At 35.0% G+C, this 20,303-nt stretch overlaps 1 protein-coding gene across 1 annotated transcript in view; it reads left to right on the top strand.

Annotated features, from left to right (window-relative positions):
- Positions 1-20,303, top strand: part of TRHDE (thyrotropin releasing hormone degrading enzyme) — a 409,484-nt gene that overhangs the window by 381,368 nt on the left and 7,813 nt on the right. Inside the window, exons 16-17 of the mRNA XM_007448769.1 lie at positions 13,746-13,913; positions 14,450-14,590. Coding sequence (XP_007448831.1) covers positions 13,746-13,913; positions 14,450-14,590 — 309 coding nt within the window. The remainder of the gene's footprint in view (positions 1-13,745; positions 13,914-14,449; positions 14,591-20,303) is intronic.

Raw genomic sequence — 20,303 nt, 5'->3', positions numbered from 1 at the left:
ACTTATTATTAATCCTTTCCACTATAAATTTTAAAAGCTACATCTATTTAAACACATAGATATATCTATAGATATAGATATATAAAAATGGTATATAGTCTAAGAACTTATGTCTGAAATTTTTTCTTGTAGATGTCCCCAGAGACCTTATATAATTCTTAATTTTACTTTAAGTCATTTCCCCTCAAAAAATACAACTACTTGCCTCTATCTTGCATTGTAAAATAGGCAGTTTATATCTAAAATAATTTTTAAAATAGTTTCAAAATAGTTTTTATAATTTTCTCACGTTTCAAATATTTGACTCAAAGCATTATTTTTCTATGTTAGGCAATACTGCTTTTACAAGTCAAGTTATGTATTTCTTTACCTCCTACCAACAATTGGCACGGAAACATAGAAACTGGTTTTTTTTGGTCAGAGTGTAAGAAATTATTTAATTTTTAATTTCTAAGAATTTAGAAAGTATGCTGCAAAAGGCACTTATAGTCCCAGTGGATTATGTTAAGTAGCTTAAAACTGATTGACCTGTATTTTTAGTTCACATTTTTACTTGCACGTGAGCATCCTATACTGTAATTTATTTGGCTAGTTCTTTATTTCGCACTGTGCACAGCTGAGGCATTGTTAATAGAGAACTTCATGCACCATGGGTGAGAATTCCACTCTTAATTGTTCTTTATAACAGACCCTTTGAGGTGAGGGGAAGAATATATTGAAATACCTACTTGAATGTTTGTAATGTAGCTTTAAAAAGTACTTTCAGCTAGTTTCCCACAATGTAAAACTTAAGGGTATGTATTTTTGTTTACTTCTATCATATGCTTGGGGAAAAAAAAAAACCTTAAAGCATAAACACTTTCCTTCTGTCACCTTTCTTCCCTAGATATTTTATATTTTAGTAGTTATGGCCAGTCACCTCATTATGAATTGTTGTCTGCATAACTCCAGCACAGAGACTCTTTAAAGCAGAAAGTGTTTTGGGAACCTCTGGAATAATTCACCATTATCTTCAAAATCATCACCATCATCGATGTCTTATTATTAATTTGTTCCTCAGTAGTTTTTTAAAGCTAAAACAAAAAATCTTTAACATGCTGTGTCCCTCGCTGTGATGGATGCAGCATTAAAGGGCCAAGCTCACCAGTCACATTTGGGTAATGGAATAGCTGGATCGTAGTCAACTTGGTTTTTAACTTTCAGCTTTATTTCCAAAATAAAGTAATTTTTCCATAGTAATATCTATTAATGTGATTAATCGGTATTAATTCAGACTCCAACAGTGCTTGATTCATGTACCAAATTTACCCTGAGTAACTGCTGCATCACAGGCATCAGGCTGAAAGTCACAGGATACAGTGATGAGCAAAAGGACACAGTTTCTTCCTTCCTGAAGCTGACAGTCCAATGGGGTAGACTGAGACTAATCAGATATCATACGAATACTGTACGATTTTAGTGTATTGAGAACCAGAGGGAGATTTACAAGAAAAGAACAATTTGACCTGTCAGTGAGCCTGACATTCCTGCAGAGTGACAACTGACCTGAGGCCTACAGGAAAGATACACGTTCACTAGGCAAAGAGGGAAAGGAGATGTTAAGAGGAAGGAACAGTGTATAAAAATGGCCCTCCTTATTAGTTATCTATTTTATATATAGTAGTGTGTATATGTCAATCCCAGTCTTCCAATTTATCCCTCCCCCGTCCCTTCCCCCCACCCCCACCCCGGGTAACCATAAATTTGTTTTCTACATCTGTGACTCAATCAAGGAACTCTACTCAATACTCTGTAATGACCTATGTGGGAAAAGAATCTAAAAAAGAGTGGACATATGTATGTGTATAACTGATGCACTTTGCTGTACAGCAGAGATTGGGACAATATTGTAAATTAACTACACTCCAATAAAAATTAAAAACAAAAAAGAAAAAGTCACCTAAAAAAAATGGCCTTCTTCCTCAACATCATTTCTCAAGATTAAAGTCTTGGTACTTTCAAAAGTTGAGGTGATTGGGCAGAATCTATACTGACCCAAGAACATCCTCTGGAAGTTTTATAATTTCATTTTCAGTTCATCAGGTGGTTTTGTTTTTATTTGCTGAGAAGAGCAAAAATCCCCGTTAATTGATTATGCTCCTTCATCAAAGCTTAAGGGGATTTCTCTTCTAAGATGAGAGTATGTTAACAAATAGAAGTGTTTTGGTAAGCTATGGAGAAGAAAAGCCATATGTGAAATGTAGTAAGTGGGCTTGCTATCTGAATTAATCCAATTGTGAATTCTTTTGTCAGACTGGACATCTTTTTCATAACCAGTAGTCAATCACTACCTGACCTTTTGTATAAGGAGAGGTCATGTATAAGATTACTTCAGGAGTGGCTATAACTAAATGTAGAAGACGACTTTATAATCTCTCTTCTCCCTATGCTTCTCTGGAATCACACTGAAACTACCACTTGTCCTTGCCATTTGGAGAATTCAATTCATGCTAGCTCAGTTCAGTTCGTCATCAGATAAATATCTGACTGAATGACCTACTTGCGGGACTAATTTGGATGTGTTTTTAATTTACTTTTCAGTGTAGTGGGGATTTTAATTGCATTGAGAGCTAATATAAGTGCATAACTCTATTCACTTTTTTACAGTCACATTTAGTTTGTAAGCTAAATGCATTAACAATTTTATATTCTAATTTAAAATACAGAAATAATCATACACTTATTTCCCTTTTCCCAACCATTTTGGCTTTTCCTGACATTTTACTTAAAAATATTATATTATTGGTCATGCATAGAGGCAAATAGTCAATAGTATTTTTTCAGGGTATTTTAATTTTTACAGAGATGTGCTTTTGAAAATAACTTAATTTAACTTTTTTCTTTTCAGTATAACTGGTTTTCCTCCCATTTCTGCCAAAAGTAATTTTCCTATCATGCTAGTATTGTTTGCCTAATATTATACCAATTTCAGGCATAACACTATTGAACTTTTGTGTTATCTGTCAAAAGATACGCCTATTGATTAGTTATAGAATAGCTCTATTTTAACTGCCTGACTTTATCACAGTACAAGCACTAAGTAAATATAGATTTACATGGGCAACACAGGGAGCAGTGGTGATTAAACTTACAATAGTAATCATTATTATTTACTAAGCCAGAGCAGAAGCACCAACAAAAATATTTGTAGCTTCCAAAACATTCTTACATACTCACAGACAGTAGGTTATACAGGTGGATTCAAGATTCATTGATTATTGCAACTACTACCAACCTCTACAAAGAAGAAATTTCCTCCGCATTTTCCAAAAATAATACAAGCATTGCTATTAGCACTGAGAAGGTTCTTTCAGCAACATCAACAACACTTCCTTTTTATTTATTTTTCCCCCTTGTGTTTAAGACTTAGGACTGATTTCATGCATATAAGTTATTCTACCTCAAAATGAAAATAACTCATGGTAGTCTTTCTAATGATAGTGTGATAACATTTACTCAATATTGTGATAACATTTACTCAATATTGTGATAATGTTGATGAAAGATCTTCCATAGTCATCAAATATTGTTTTGTGTTACCCATATCTTAAAATATCTGAAAGTGAGAAAAAACTCTGATGACTTGTAATTTCTTGGCAATAATAGGAAAAATAAAAGCACATGCACACACTTCCATGGATTGAATAGTGGCTTCTAAAAGATATGTCTCAATCCTAAACCCCATCTGTGAATGTGACCTTATTTGGAAATAGGATCTTTGCAGATGTAACTAAATTAATGATTTTGAAATGAGACTGCATGGATTTAGGTGCGCCCTAAGTCCAATGTTGAGTGTCCATATCAGAGACAGAAGAGAAAGAACAGCGAAACACAGAGGGAAATTCATGTGAAGACAGAGGTAGATATTGAAGTTATGCATTTACAAGCCAAGGAATGTGAAGGATTGCCAGCCAGATCCACCAGAAGCTAGGAGAGAGGCATGGAACAGATTCCTCAGAATCTCCAGGCGAAAGCAGCCTGCTGACACCTTGATTTTGGACTTCTGGCCATAAGAACTGTGAGAGGATAAATTTCTGTTTTAAGCAACCAAGTTTGTGGTAATTTGTTATGGCAGCCATACGAAACTAATACACACAACTTTAGCCTTTGCCTTGCAATCAAAACTTGGTACATAATATTTTGTATTATTATGTGCTGATGAGATTTCAAGGAGTGCTACCACTAGATAGCAAATAAGACTTCTAACTTTCGCTAACTTCACCCTGTTCTTACTTAAGATTTTCATCATGAAATGGAGGAATAAAAGAAGACACTGAGAAGGGAGGTTCTTCTTGTTCCTCATAAAATTCAGACAAAATTAATATCATGATTCCTCAGAAGATTATATTTTTACTTGTGTAGGAAAAAAGATGGGAGTGGTCTATCGCATGAAGATAGAATGATATAGAGAGATATTCCTAAAATTCACAGCAAAGGACCCATTCTCGTGTTTCAGAATCCCTTCACATCTAAATATTTAGAAAGAGGTTTTTTGTTTTTGTTTTGTGTTTTACTTTCTAGTGACTTGAGGTTCTTTCTATAATTAAAAAACCAAATAGAAAAAATTGAAGTGACTTTTATTTTCATATATAAACAAACCTTGCTTATTTTATGCTGAAACGAACATATAGTGCAGGCATTCAATGTGCACTGTTTTCCCCTTTATACACATGCAACGTTATGACCAATACCTGCCAATTACATGTATATGTGCATACATACATTTCACTTATTTCAGAAAGCCATAACGTTTGAGTTGACTCTTTTAAAGTGTATGTTTTTCTCAGCTATATTATCTCCCAATGCAAAATAGGCCTTCTAGCTTGTTTTGTAACTTTTTTCATCCACTCTTGCTATTCTCCCTTTCTCCAGACCCCAGCTTCTTTTTTTAATCAATAATTTTATTTTACCTTGTGTAACAGGACTAGACTTTTTATAACTATATTTAATTATCAAATTTAATTATATATATCCTTATTCCTTAGCATACATACATGTATTATAAAGTTTTTCATGGATTTCACTGCTTTTTCACAGGAGGATCAAAGTGCATTTCAGTGAAACCATAGAACATCCAGGATTTGATGAGAATAAGAATATTTCTCTATTTTTAAAAAGTACAGCAGTTTCTTATGCAGTGAATCTAACAGTTAAAATTACAAAACATACAGAATTACATTTTGGTCAATGCACAGACACAAACACACACACACAGAGAATAGTAAAGTTTACTTTAGTCAAATAAAATCTTTTAGTTGGAGACCTTTCAAGTGAGGAAAATATATTAATTATTGCCTACTCATGACAGTTTACTTGTTATGCCTAAAGAATTAACTAAATGGCTGTAGTTGATTCTTCCCAAGCTGTACAATCAGCCTTATTAACCACAGTGACCTTGACAGTGCATTAGAAATGAAGATAAACCTCATTTGCATAGACCCATACATTCGTCGATGTTGTAATTTGGTGGATACAATAAACTGGTGCAATTTTCAACCTTTGTATGAAGAATTCAAGACAATGACTGTTGCTGTAGGTTATTCCTGGGCAACAAGATTTATTTGTTCAGGTGGAGCCCTATGTCATCCAGTGGAGTTTTCATAAACACTCAAGACTGGATCATGATTTGAATGCGAATAGTGCGATGGATTTGCTCTTGTAACTAATGTGTCATTCCTATCATTATCTTTCATCTTAAAAGTTAACCGCAAGTACTGATTCCTAATCATTGTGATTCAGAAAACACCATCTATATTTAGACTTCATATCATAGGAGGCACCTAGATTTACAGTGCTCTGACCTGAGCTAAGTGAAGAAGCAGCTTAAATATTCAAGGACCAGGATAGAGCAGATTTGAAATTCGTTGGGAAGCCACGGATAATAGGCACGCAACTATCCAGAAACAATTTATCTCCTCTGTAACACAGGCGTCTATAAATAGGGCAATTTATCAGCCATTTCACAACTTCTATTACAACTGTATACCTCTTAAGTTTTAAATTATGTTTTTAGAGCTATTTATGCAAGCAGCCTGCTGCTCACTGTTTTAAAGTGAGTCATCATGGATATCTTAATTTTTCTACCTTTGTTATAAACCAGTTCAATTTTTTGGAGGTCTTATGGGTATAATTGATTCTGGATGTCATAAGGGTTCTGAGTTGTGAAACGTTAAATAACTTTGTTCTAGGCTTTTCAGTAGAATGTGTTCAAAATCCAGGCCAAAGAAAAATTACCAACAAATCAAGTCACAAATTCTCCTCTCATTGCGTTTTTTCCCCTTTACCTTTTTGTAGGTCTTTGTCATGCCTGTCTTTGTCATTTTTACTCTGAATTTTTTGGCCACTCTGTACATGTTTCATGTGTTCTTTCTTTTTTTTTTTTTTTTGCGGTACGCGGGCCTCTCACTGCTGTGGCCTCTCCCGTTGCGGAGCACAGGCTCCGGACGCGCAGGCTCAGCGGCCATGGCTCACGGGCCCAGCCGCTCCGCGGCACGTGGGATCTTCCCGGACCGGGGCACGAACCCGTGTCCCCTGCATCGGCAGGCGGACTCTCAACCACTGCGCCACCAGGGAAGCCCCCTTGTCCTCTTCTTTTTAATGTTGTCTGAGTCACTTGGTTTCCTTTGTTCTTATGCTTTAGCAATTATATTTTATGAAGTGGTCTTACAGCCCAGAAAGTTAACCCTCTCCATCCCTTTCCCTTCCCAGCCAGTAGAAATAATAGCTACTGTGTATATAGGGACTTAAAGGTTTAAAATATAATGTAATATATATTATTTCAGCTTAAGCAAAGTGAACGTCTCTTTTAAAGTACATTTATTTTAATTATAAGAGCCATTTAAAAGGGGTGCAGCTATCTTAAAATATACTCTTGATACATTTGGGATATTAAGAGTTAAAATGACCCACCCATTCCTAGCAATCCTTTTTCTTTCATACGGAAAGAGCAGCATATACCTCTTAGAAAATATGCAAAAATAAAATGTGAAGAGGTTTGGAATATCATTTCAGAACACAGTAATTTTAAATATAGTTGGTCTATTGTCCACCAGGTTTCCCCAACTCTATTTTGTTTTGAGGTCCAAAGGGTATTTTGTTTTTTCGTGCTCCAGGTTCAGTGGGAATGAGCAGGCTGTGTGGGCACCAGTGAGGAGACTCTTCAGAAACAGAGCAGCCCCAGCTGATGCATGAAAGGTGCCAGCTGACAGCATTGCTGTCTCCTGTTCTTTTAGCCACTCACCAACTGCACAGCTTCACTTGGGATTCTGTTCTTCCTTGGCCATGGGCCTTGTAGAGATACTAAGGAACGATATTCCTTTGGTTGCCAGGGTTTTTGTATAGATTCAGCAGTGTATTTGATTGACAAGTATACCAGTAAAGTTTGGTGAATTATAAAATTGTATTTCATTGTAATGCCTTAAACTTGAGATGTAGTGTCTGTAGTGACTTTTATAATTACTCATTCACTTTTAGCAAGGTTGTCTAAAAACTTTATTTTTGCTTTCCTTATAGTCCAGTATTCATTTGGGAACGATAGGAATATTTGTTGGCACTGCATCCTAATAATAACAGTAGTAAAAGTAATAAGGAGGAGAGATGTTATTACTACCTATTTAGACAATTTTCTATGTCCCCTGTACTTGGCTATGCACAACATTTACCTAAAATCCATACTGAACCCTTGATATGCACCATTTTCATGTGAATATCAAAATGAAACATTATTTCTTTTAATCATTGTAACAACCCTGTAAGGAATTATGATTCCCATTTTCCAGATGAGGAAACAGACAGGTAGGTGCAAAAAGTCACACATTCCTTCTAAACAGCTGTAATTTTTATTCAGGATGGCTTTCTTAGCAGCAGTCAAGGGACCAAGAAATCTGGATAGAATGAGAGATGGGGGTAGCGGACAGGGTCAGCCTTTGTAAATGCAGGTTATTTTTCGGTCTGATAGTTAACAGTCTAGGATTGTCTGCCCCAAAAGAAGTAAGAGTGCTTGTACTTATAAGGCAGAGCAAGATACGGAGTATTGGTGAGGAAGCCTCAACCAAAGCTGTCTTCCAATTTTTAGTTAGAATAGGCAGATGATATTTCAAATGAACTGCAAATTCATTAAAATTAATTAAATGGTGTGCCACACTCTATATCAATGGCATGTGTAGTGCCACTGAAAGAAAGAGGTATTCTTCGAGAGGCCAGTGACTTGAGAATTTTGTTTATTGTCTTTGAAAATAATTAAATCCACACTTCAATGTTAATACAATCACTAATGAAAAGACACTTGTACTAACAGAGCAGGAAGGGACCTTAGAACTCATGTACTTTAGCCCTTGTCCAATTAGGATTAAAACATAAAGCCCAAAGCAATGACCTTGACTTGCCCAGTCCTGGAGGCAGTTACTGGTCAAATTAGGTCTACTGAGAACCTGCTTAGAAATAAATAGACCCATATCATGATTAAGCATCAAAATTTATATTTTAAAATAGTGTATTTTTTTTCTTTTAGCAAGTATAATTTTCCTCTGGGAGATATTTTAACTATCATCAGAATTATTTCTCTATATTATTCAACATCATTTTTTATATTGGTATATATTTTATTCTAAAAGTAACAGAATTTTATCTTTATAAATGTAGTTATTTATTTCCAAAGTGACTGTAAAAGATATTAAATTATTAAATTTGAAATATGTGTGTAAAAAAAACACTAGTTACCTATAATCCCCAAACCCAGAGACTAATATTCTTGTTTCCAGCCTTTCTTTTAACATACACATTAACGTTTTTCTTTAGACTTAACACAGTGATATTATATATATATATATATATTACACTCTGTCCTTAAAAATATATTTCATCATATTAAATAATATATTTTACCATATCATTAAATATTAATCTATGATATCATTCTTAGTTGCTATTTATATCTTAAACTAGTCCTTTATTGTTACTTTAAATGAGTCCTGATTTTTAACCTTAAAATACAGTGCAGCAATGAAAAATTTCATAGCAAAATCTTTGGAAATTTTCCTGTTATTTATCTTAATTTACCAATCTACTTCACAATTTTCCATTTAATAATTACCAATTTACTATGTTTTAAAATATTAGTCCCACTACATCACCATTATTATTTAACTCAGTAAGAAATTTTTCCTAAAAGACACATGCCTTTAATTTTTCCACTGCTTAATTTTTAAAATTCTACCCCAAAGCTTTTAGTTTTTAGGCATTTGCTTTTGGCAAGGTAAAAAAGGTTAAACATATCACCAAAATGCAAAAAATAAATTATTCCAAAATGATATACTGAATTTTTATGCTTTCAAAACTTTTATCATACAAATGAACTCTGTCATCATGCTATTTAAAATGAGAGTAGAATAAAAAACATAGTAGAAGTTACATTAATTAGGTAATCATTTCTGCAAAGTCAGTACCTTAGAAAGATAAAGGCACTTCCTTTGGGCTCAGCATTACCCCATTCATCTTGTAGGAAGGCAGCTAGCAGAGACCAGCTCCCTGTTCCTTTATATAATGTATACCATACCCAGCTTTCCTTCCCACATGATAAAATTCCACTAAAAGATTTACTTCTGAGGCAGCAGTTAAAAAGAAATGACCATGGGGGGATTCACATTTTCATAAACAATTTCCATATTCTCTCTCCCTGTAATCCTAATATCAAGAATCTCATAGGACTCATTTGCACTATTCATAACTATGAGTTCTGTGGGTTTTTCAGCTCATGCTTTACAAAAACTGAGCTTTTACATTTGTTCCTAATGACTTTGGTTTATACAAAGAGATCTTAAAACTGTCCCCAGAGCATTCATTTTGCTGAAGTGTTGTTAGCTCATCTTTACAAATTTAGCAGCAAAAGGGGGTTTCATTAACAATGGAAATCATTAGGAGCCAAGGGCCCTTGGCAAGTTCAGTGCTCACCAATCTTGTTTTATTTTCAGTGATGAGTACAAATAATCTTGTGAACTATACATTGATTCTTTATCTGGTGGGTGAGTAAGGAAGATAAGGAGTTGGTGGGTTGGGAGGAGATGCTAGAAAAATTAGAGTGGTATTTTCCGGCTAATCCGCTCTGTCCTTGCTCTTCTAAGGAGCCTTATGAATCTTAAGCAAGTGTACCTCCCAGCATCTGCTAATAGCCATTACTTTCCTGAGAGTTTGGGGATTCGTAGCTGAGATCAAGGGCTATTTTTCAGTGGACCATCAACAGGTTTCAGATTATATATGTAAATATATATGTCTCATTTTCATAGTAGTGAAATTTGATGCATCTGCTATGCACAGGGGGACAGCTGCTCATGAGCCTGAAACTTGACCTGCAGTTTCTTCCAGAGCACATCCAAATTATGTGGTCTTTCTCTTGTTTGAGGCTGCTGGTTCAAAAACAGAATTTGCCCCTATTCTGGGCAGCTTTGCTTTCAAAAGCCTCTTTGCCCAGGACAACTTTTGTTAGATTCCTTCAGGATGGTCTGTCTGCCATTTCATCCAGCACTTCATTGCTGGGTGCCCTTTCAAGATTTCTTCTCCTTGGTCTGTATATGATCAGCTTGCTACACAGCAGCTCCTTAAATACACCCCCAGCCTATGTCCTTTAAGTCAGCCAGAGGCTGTGTTTTAACAAGTGTCATTTTGATTCTGGGGAACAGAACGGAAGCTTATTGTTGGAAAACCATTCTTTTTTTTTTTGCAGTACGCGGGCCTCTCACTGTTGTGGCCTCTCCTGTTGCAGAGCACAGGCTCCGGACGCGCAGGCTCAGCGGCCATGGCTCACGGGCCCAGCCGCTCTGCGGCATGTGGGATCTTCCCAGACCGGGACACGAACCCGTGTCCCCTGCATCGGCAGGCGGACTCTCAACTACTGCGCCACCAGGGAAGCCCTGGAAAACCATTCTTGCCACCGTTGAATATTTATCAGAGGTGACTGGGGGCTTCCCTGGTGGCGCAGTGGTTGCGAGTCCGCCTGCCGATGCAGGGGACACGGGTTCGTGTCCCGGTCTGGGAAGATCCCACATGCCGCAGAGCGGCTGGGCCCGTGAGCCATGGCCGCTGAGCCTGCGCGTCCGGAGCCTGTGCTCTGCAACAGGAGAGGCCACAACAGTGAGAGGCCCGCGTACTGCAAAAAAAAAAAAAAAAAAAGAAATGACTGATTAAACTATGGACTTAAAAAAAAGTAATGAAAAAAAGAAGGTAGAAGTGACATCTGTGGCCAGTTCAGCACTAAGGGAATTATAGATTCGATGCACTGGTATTACTCTGCAGCCTACTAGTTAGATCCAGGGTTTGGTTGTTCTTACTTTCTATAAGATAGCGTTTTATGGAACAACAAAAATCAGCATTCAGTGACAATTACTGATGATTACTACTAACAGAAATCTATATATCTTATTTTCATCATCATTAGCTATGTCTAAGCTGATAGAAATAGGAAAGACATTCATGTATAGCCCACCCTGATTCTCAACTTACTATATTGTTGTTATAGTGCAAAATATCCTCTCTCAGAACAGTTTCCTCTCCTGCAAAAAGAAGTTTATAATACAGATATCATGATATTATCGTATAGACGAAATAAAATAAGACAGGTAACCTGGAATGTAGTATTGTGCAAAAGTGGTATTTTCTACCGCTGATGCCCCTTTAGCCGGTGTCCAGGACTTTGCACTGACCAACACTTTTATTCATTTGTGTATGCATTATACACAGTTCAGCATCAGCCAGGAGCAACTACTGAACTGCAAAAATATGAATTGTTGCTAATGACTATAGTATATGACACAAGTTATTTCTAAGGAACATAGTTTAATATCTGCCTTTTTCTTTTTTCTTTCTTTTTTTGCCTTTTCTATATTTCCATATGTCTTTCTGCTTGATATTGGAGACTGCTTTCATACGCAGTAACAAACCTCATTCAGTGGGCTCTATCCCTGAACTCTTTGGTATATTAATTGCTTAAGGAATTTTTTTAGAAAGTAAGCTGTTAGTATTAGGTGTAATATGCATTGATCTATGATTTGATGATTTAAGTAGACATTTTCTTGTTCGTTTTTGCAAATTTTTATAGTGATCTCTTGGCCAAAATCATGACAATAATAATACAGTGCTGTGCCCTGTAGCCTGTAATATTTGGAGGGAAAAAATTCATCCTCTTTTCTAGCTCTTGATTTAAAGGAAGACTTTAAACTTTTAACTTATTGCAGTTAGTAAAGATGGATGCATTATTGTAATATTATGTTGTATCTACCAGGACTGACAGACTCTCCAACATATGGTGGCAATGTTTTCCCTAGTGATTTCAGATGTGCCGTGTGGCAAGCTGGTCATAAACAGAGCAGGGAGAAGCAGCTTTCACCACCCACTGGGAAGACTATTATGGGTACTTTCGTCAAGGGAGTCCAGGGCTGAGAGGGAAGACAGGAGAAAGAAGTGAAGCTCTTTTCTGGTTTCTTCTGATGTCTATATTCCTTTTGTTTCTTCAAAAACAAAACAAATCAATCAAACAAAATGCTTGCCTTCAAATACCATAAAGGAAAAAAAGCTTCAGTCAGCAAGATTAAAGTAACTATTCTCCAAACATTTTAATTATTGGTAGGAAGAGAGAATAATATACTCTTAGCCATTTCTGGGAACTGTGAATTTTGTATGATAGTACTAACAGCTCTACACATTTGGTATCCTGATACACAATCTTCAATATCCTGATTGTCGACCTACTTAGCTGCTTAACAGAATAAGATGAAGATCATCTTATTGGTAGTCATTCAGACGCTTCCTCCTGTTTTCCAAACACTCCATTAACCAGAGCAATGTTTTAACCATCAAAGTCTTAAATATTTAAAAGGGATTGTTTCATCTTGTTATCCAGAGAAAACATTTCTTATTATTAACCACAGTCAAATTATAAATGAGAAATTTTAATAATAGATTACTAAATATTATACAAAGCAGAAATGCATTTTTAATTTTTTAAAATATTGGAGTGTTCTTTAAGAGAACAGTTTTTTTAAATGTGGGGTATATATCAAAACTTGAAAGAACAATATTTAGTAAAAACTTGCCACAGCGGAGTACACATGAGGATTTCAGCTTATAAATAGCCAAGATTAATTAAATCGAGTAACAGTTTCCCACTGTAACATTTACTTTCTCAAAATTTACTACTTATGTTTTATCTGTTTATTATCTATATTAGTAATCTTCTAGGTTCCAAAATTTGGAGAGCTATTTGAGAAAAATAATTTTAGAAAAAATTGTCTAAGAATTTAGGAGATGTTTCTGTTTTATCCAGATTAGTCAGTCTCTTCATCCAGTGCTTTCTCGTGGTTCTTGGGTCTAACAATTCTGAGAGCAAAATTTTTGATTGATAAATATATGAATGTTGGTGGAAATATAAGGCACCCTGTTTCTATTTTTTTAAGGCTTTATGTTCTGATTCTTGTTTACATAGTTTCAAGAGTGGAAAAAATTTCATTCAAAACTATCTTTAAATAAAATACATTATTTTATTCATTTAGTTGGGAATATTTTTGAACACTGTTACTATATAGCATTATTCTCTTTCCGGTAAATCTAATTAACAAAACCATCTTTTTAAAAACTGACTAGTAGAGCAGCATCTGTCTTTATTTTCAATACTGTGAAGCTTTTAATTAACGGAAAACCACCATGGGTTGCTTCTTTAGAATACCACTAAATGTTAGAGACATCGTCTACTGTACAGGAGTTTCACTACTAGATGAGGATGTCTGGGAATTCATATGGATGAAATTCCACTCCACCACGGCCGTTTCTGAAAAGAAAATATTACTGGAAGCCTTAACTTGCAGTGATGACAGGAATTTATTAAATAGGTGGGTCAATTAATTTTTAAAATTAGTGTAATGAGAGTATTCTCTGTTAATCAGACTGTACTGAACTTGTTTTTATTTCCTTAAATATATGCTAGTTACTCTAAAATTTATCTTTCTAGAGCTAAGGAAAACTGCCATATTAATATGACTAAAGCTTGTTGATTTGAAAGGCATACCTTAGTTCCTAACTAATTATTTTATGTTTTTTCATATATATGTAAGACAATATTTCATTATAAAAAGAAGCGTTTATTAAAAAGAATTTTTAAAGTGAGTTTGAATCATCAAACCAAAACTATGATTTCTCCACCCACAAGAGTGTTCAGACTTTAATTAATATATTAATTACAATACTATGAATTTGATCTTCCTCCTTTTATAAAAACAAAATTGTTCTATTGATAAAATTTTTTTAGTAAAGTTTACACTGGACTATTCTTTGAAGACTGTGATAAATTAAATCATGTAATTTTGGTAATTTTATAAAAAATCTTTGTTATTGGACTAAAAATTTCCCCACAATTCTATTCTTAAAGGCTTCTAAATCTATCACTGAATTCTGAAGTGGTGCTGGATCAAGATGCAATTGATGTGATAATCCATGTAGCTCGAAATCCACATGGCCGAGACCTTGCCTGGAAATTTTTTAGAGATAAATGGAAGATATTAAATACCAGGTAAAAATAAGAGTTCAATCATTCATACTGGAGTGAGTAAATCAAAGGTGACATATGAGAGATAAAAGCCCTACTTTTTGTGGTAGAACCAAGGTCCAGATAATAGATTTTGAAGTAGTCAGCCAAGATGGGTGTTGCCACTCTTGTGAAACTCAGAATTAATTTAACAGTTCTATAACATTATTCATTTATTAAAGATTGATAACCACAATTATATATGGAAATGTGCAGAGTGAAAAGGTTTAGCATTGCAGCTTTCCTGGAAGATTTATCAAACTGTCTTAAGTTGAAGGAATCATATCATTAAAACCCTATATCCTGAGTGTGTTGTAGAAAAAAATGATTTACGAATCATATGTAATGGTATTATAACAAGAAAACTTTAATTACTTCTGTAGAATTGTTTAAATTCTTTTAAAAATATAAATATCATAAAATACCTGAAATAAAACCATGATATCGAGAAGGAATATTTGAATGGATGTATAGTTCTAGTTGCAGTAGAATTTATTCCTGAGCCATCTTGCTTCATGTTGAGAATTCAGCCTCAATTTTGGAAAATATTTTGTTATATATTTAAATATAGTATAATAAATGTTAATTTATTACTCTGATAATCTCTATGGTATTTTAAAATTAAATTCATTATAGAGCATGTAAATGCTGCATGTTCTCCAACTTAAATGTCCCCAGACAACATACCTACTGTTCTCTCTCTTAAAAACTGGTGTATAAACTTTATTTTTTAAAAGCACATTTTTATTGGTTGACCTTGTATAATGAGTTCAATTTGAATGGATATGTCATATTAAAACATATTTCTGTCTATAAATATTTCATTGTTAGAAAGCACTGATATTCCTAGAAAGCAAATTTTTTTTCCTCTAGTATTTTCAGCTCAGAAATTGGAATGTTTGAAAGATTAGAGCTTGCTTTGCTGTCATGCACATAGTATAATGAATAGTCAGACACAAGGTGGAATTAATATATATAAACAAGTATTTCACTTTAAAAAGTATCGAATATCTACCAAATAAACAGTTTCTTTAGGGAGTGGTTTTGTAGATGAGAGTTCAGTGTAATGCATATATAGTTTATAGTCCCTACCAAAAAATTTTTGGTTCCTGATATGCCTGTTTTGTTTCACTGAGAGTCCATGATCTCTAATCAAAACGTAGAAAGATTGAGACAGCATTAAAACCACCTCAGTGTAATGACTTCTTTGTTTTATTAACTGAATATTAATAACAGGGAAAACTCTGAAGAGGGAGGAAGAGGCATTTAGAAACTCAACTTTAGGCTCAATTTTTCTGTAAACCTAAAACTAAAGTGTGTTACTTAAAAAAAAAAAAAAAAAAGGTAGAAAGATTGACACTTCAGCATTTCTACAGACAGGGCAGCGTTTATCCTGACAAATAGGATTGTCTCCTTCATCTTCTACTCCTCTGTCGATCTTTGAACCTGAAAGTTCATGGGGAAACTGTCCAGGGTTCTCCTTGCTTCAACTAAATCTCATGGCTTGAATCATTCCCAGATCTACATCTCTAACTCAGACATTTCACCTAAGCTTCACCCTATGACAGGCAGTTTCTTGTTGGGATCCCCTACTGGGGTAAATCGTCATTTTCCTTTTATCTTCCTTTTCTCAGTAAATATATGGTCATCCACCAATTGCTCAAGCCAGGCACCTGGAAATCTACATATGGTTCTCCCTTTCCCTTGACACATGTAACAATTAGGCTTGAGGTCTTATAATTTAACAATTCCTAAATGTTTCATGTTTCTTGAATTCTTCCTCTCTTTCCTGCTACCACTGCCCTAGTGAACGTTCTTATCTCTTGCCAGTACTCTTAACAATAGCCTTCTGTCTCCTGCCTTTATATTTACATCTACCACCACCAGCACCACACACATACACACACTCACACACACACATACACAGTCACACACACACACTCACACATATACCTCTTCCCTTTGTCCCAAGAATCTCTCTGAAAAGCAAAAATGATATTTTCTGCTGTAAAACCTTCAATACTCTGTGCCACACTGAAAATCTAAGTTCCTCTCTTCCTAACCTTTCTACCTCTTATTCTATTATCCTCAGCCTCACAATTTATACACTCAATACCAAATGCATGTAGTCGTCGGCATACGCCATGTTGTTTCACACCTCCTTGCCTTTGTTTATGTTGGCTCTCTGCCTAAAATTACTTTCTTCCTTGATATTTGGAACTACTCCATACTTAATCTATCTGGCATCATCTCCTGGAAGCCTTTCTGAAGACCCCACAGCTAAAGAGAATTTCTCTGAACACTGTATAATTTTATTTTCACCACAGTTAGCCACAATAGCGGGGAATGATCTGTTTACAATACTACATAGTATATTACCTTCAAGGAAAGGATTGTGCCTTTTTCTTCTTCACATAACTGCAAGCAAAGTATAAGCAAAACACTCTTTGAAGAATTATTCTTATTCCTGTACAGTAGGCCATTTCTGTAACCCCATATTGATCACTAATGATTACTTTTATTATTTAATGTTGATTTATTTTATTTTATTGATATAACTTTTCCCATGGGATAGTTCAATGTTAGAATTACAGCAAATTATGATGGTCATACAGTTTAGCTCCCCTCATTTTACAGATGAGAAAACTGAGGTTCCAGAAGCTAAATTACTTAAGTTCCCACAGGTTAAGAACAGCATTAGAAAACCTCTTGTAGTGATGACTGGACCTCTGCTTTCAAAAACTCTTCATCTTATCTTTACAGTACTTTTAGTTTGTTTTGTTTTGTTTTACTTATTGAAATGTAGTTCATTTACAATACAGTTCAGGTGTAAAACATAGTGATTCCATAGTTTTATAAATTACACACCATACAATGTTATTAAATTATTATTGACATTCCCTGTGCTGTACATTATATCCACGTGACTTATTTATTTTATAACTAGTATTTGTACCTCTTTTTCTTTTTTTTTTTTTTTTTGCGGTACGCGGAACTCTCACTGTTGTGGCCTCTCCCGCTGTGGAGCACAGGCTCCGGACACGCAGGCTCAGCGGCCACGGCTCACGGGCCCAGCCGCTCCGCGGCATGTGGGATCTTCCCGGACCGGGGCATGAACCCGTGTCCCCTGCATCAGCAGGCGGACTCTCAACCAGTGTGCTACCAGGGAAGCCCTATAACTCGTCTTTGTACCTCTTAATCCCCTTCACTTCACTCCACCCTCCTCCTCTCTGACAACCACTAGTTCTCTGTATCTGTGGCTCTGTTTCTGCTTTGTTATATTTTTTCATTTGTTTTTTTTCTTAGATTCCACATATAACTGAAAACATACAATATTTGTTTTGCTCTATCTGACTTATTTCAGGTAGCATAATACCCTCTAGGTCCATCCTTGTTATAAATGGCAAGATCCCTTGTTTTTTTTGTTTTTTGTCTGAGTCATATCCCATTGTATATATAAATGCCACATCTTCTTTATCCTTTCATCTGTTAATAGACACTTAGGCTGCTTCCATTTCTTGGCTACTGTAAATAATGCCACAGTGAACACAAGGGTGCTTATGTCTTTTCCAATTAGTGCTTTGTTTTCTTTGGAAAAATACGCATGAGTGGAATTGCTGGATCATATGATAGTTCTGTTTTCTCATTTTTTTGAGGAACCTCCATACTGTTTTCCATAAGGGCTGTACCAATTTAAATTGCCACCAACAGTGATGAGGGTTCCCTTTTCTCCATGTACTCACCAACACTTGGTATTTCTTTATTTTTTGTTGATAGTCATTCTGACAAGTGTGAAGTGATATCTCATTGTGGTTTTGATTTGCATTTCCCTGATGATTAGCAATGTTGAGCATGTTTTCTTGTACCTGTTGGCCATCTGTATGTCTTCTGTGGAAGAATGTCTATTCAAGTCCTCTGCCCATTTTTTAAATGGGTTTTTTTTATATTGAGTTTTATAAGTTCTTTATGTATTTTGGATATTATCCCATAATCAAGCATATCATTTGCAAATATCTTCTCCCATTCAGTAGATTGCCTATTCACTTGTTGATGATTTCCTTTTCTGTGCCAAAGCTTTTTAGTTTGATGTGGCCCTATTTGTTTATTTTTGCTTTTATTGACCTTGCATGAGGAGACAGATCCAAAAAATATTGCCAAGACTTATGTCAAAGAGTGTATGTTTTCTTCTAAGAGTTTTATGGTTTCAGGTCTTACATTTAAGTCTTTAATCCATTTTGAATTTATTTTTGTATATGGTATAAGAACATAGTCCACTTTCATTCTTTTATATATAGTTGTCCAGTTTTCCAATACTATTTATTCAAGAGACTGGTTTTCGCCCATCGTATATTCTTGCTGCCTTTGCCACAAATTAATTGACCAGATGTGCATGGATTGCTTTCTTTTCCACTGATCCACGTGTCTGCTTTTGTGCCAGTACCATATGTTTATATTACTATACCTTTGTGGTACAGTTTGAGGTTAGGGTGTGTGATACCTCTAGTGTTGTTCTTCTTTCTCAAGATTGCTTTGACAATTCAAGGTCTTTCATGGTTCCACACAGATTTTAGGATTATTTGTTCTAATTCTGTGAAAAATGCCTTTGGTATTTTGATGGGGATCGCACTGAATCTGTAGATTGCTTTAGATAGTATGCACATTTTAACAGTATTAATTCTTCTGATACATAGCACTGTATATCTTTCCATTTAATTATGTTGCACTTAACTTCTTTCATCAGTGTTTCATAGTTTTCAGAGTACCTGGTCTTTCATGTTCCTTGGTTAAATTTATTCCCAGATATTTTATTCTTTTTGATGCAGTTGTAAATGGAGTTGTTTTCTTGACTTTTCTTTCTGATAATTCAGTATTAGTGTATAGAAATGCAGCTGATTTCTGTATATTAATTTTGTTTTTGCAACTTTATTGAATTCATTTAGCCTAATAGGTTTTGTTTGTTTGTTTTTGTGGAGTCTTTAGGGTTTTGCATATAGTATAATGTCATCGGCAAACAGTGAAAGTTTTACTGCTTCCTTTCCACTTTGGATTCTTTTTATTTCTTTGTCTTGTCTGTTTGCTGTGGCAAGAACTTCCAATACTATGTTGAATAAAAGTAGCGAGAATGGGCATCCTTGACTTGTTCCTGATCTTAGAGGAAATGCTTTCATTTTTCACCATTGAGTATGCTGTTAACTGTGGGCTTGACCTTTATTATGTTTATGTATGTTCCCTTCATACCAGTTTGTTGAGGGATTTTAACATGAATGGATACATAATTTGTTCTCAAGTTCTTTTAGTTGTATTGTGGGCATGTCATAGGAGGAGGTGAGTTCAGGGTCTTTCTATGCAGCCATCTTGATCCTGCCTCCATTTAGTCTAGTGTACTTTTTTTATTTCAAAGAGTATGATAACCTGTGACAGGTACCCTTAACAAGTAGACAATAAATGAAATGAGAAATCTTTCCAACTCACTTGATACGTAGTGTTCTTTGCCTTGGGTCATGAGTCAAGTAATTATGCTTGTGGTACAAAGATGATGACATTCAAATGAACAATTTGATGTTTTATTTTAAAACTCACTTGAGAAAATGCTAATGTTTTGGGAGCATTTTTGAGAAATTTGGCTCAGTTTCTAGGAATGAAAAAGGATAATGCCGATGTCAATTTTTTTTTTTTTTTTTTTTTTTTTTCTTGCGTT

This window comes from Lipotes vexillifer, unplaced genomic scaffold (assembly GCF_000442215.2).
Source record: "Lipotes vexillifer unplaced genomic scaffold, Lipotes_vexillifer_v1.1 scaffold329, whole genome shotgun sequence".
Lineage (NCBI taxonomy): Eukaryota > Metazoa > Chordata > Mammalia > Artiodactyla > Lipotidae > Lipotes > Lipotes vexillifer.
Note: the sequence above shows the minus strand (reverse complement) of the source record. Positions and strands in the feature narration are given on the sequence as shown.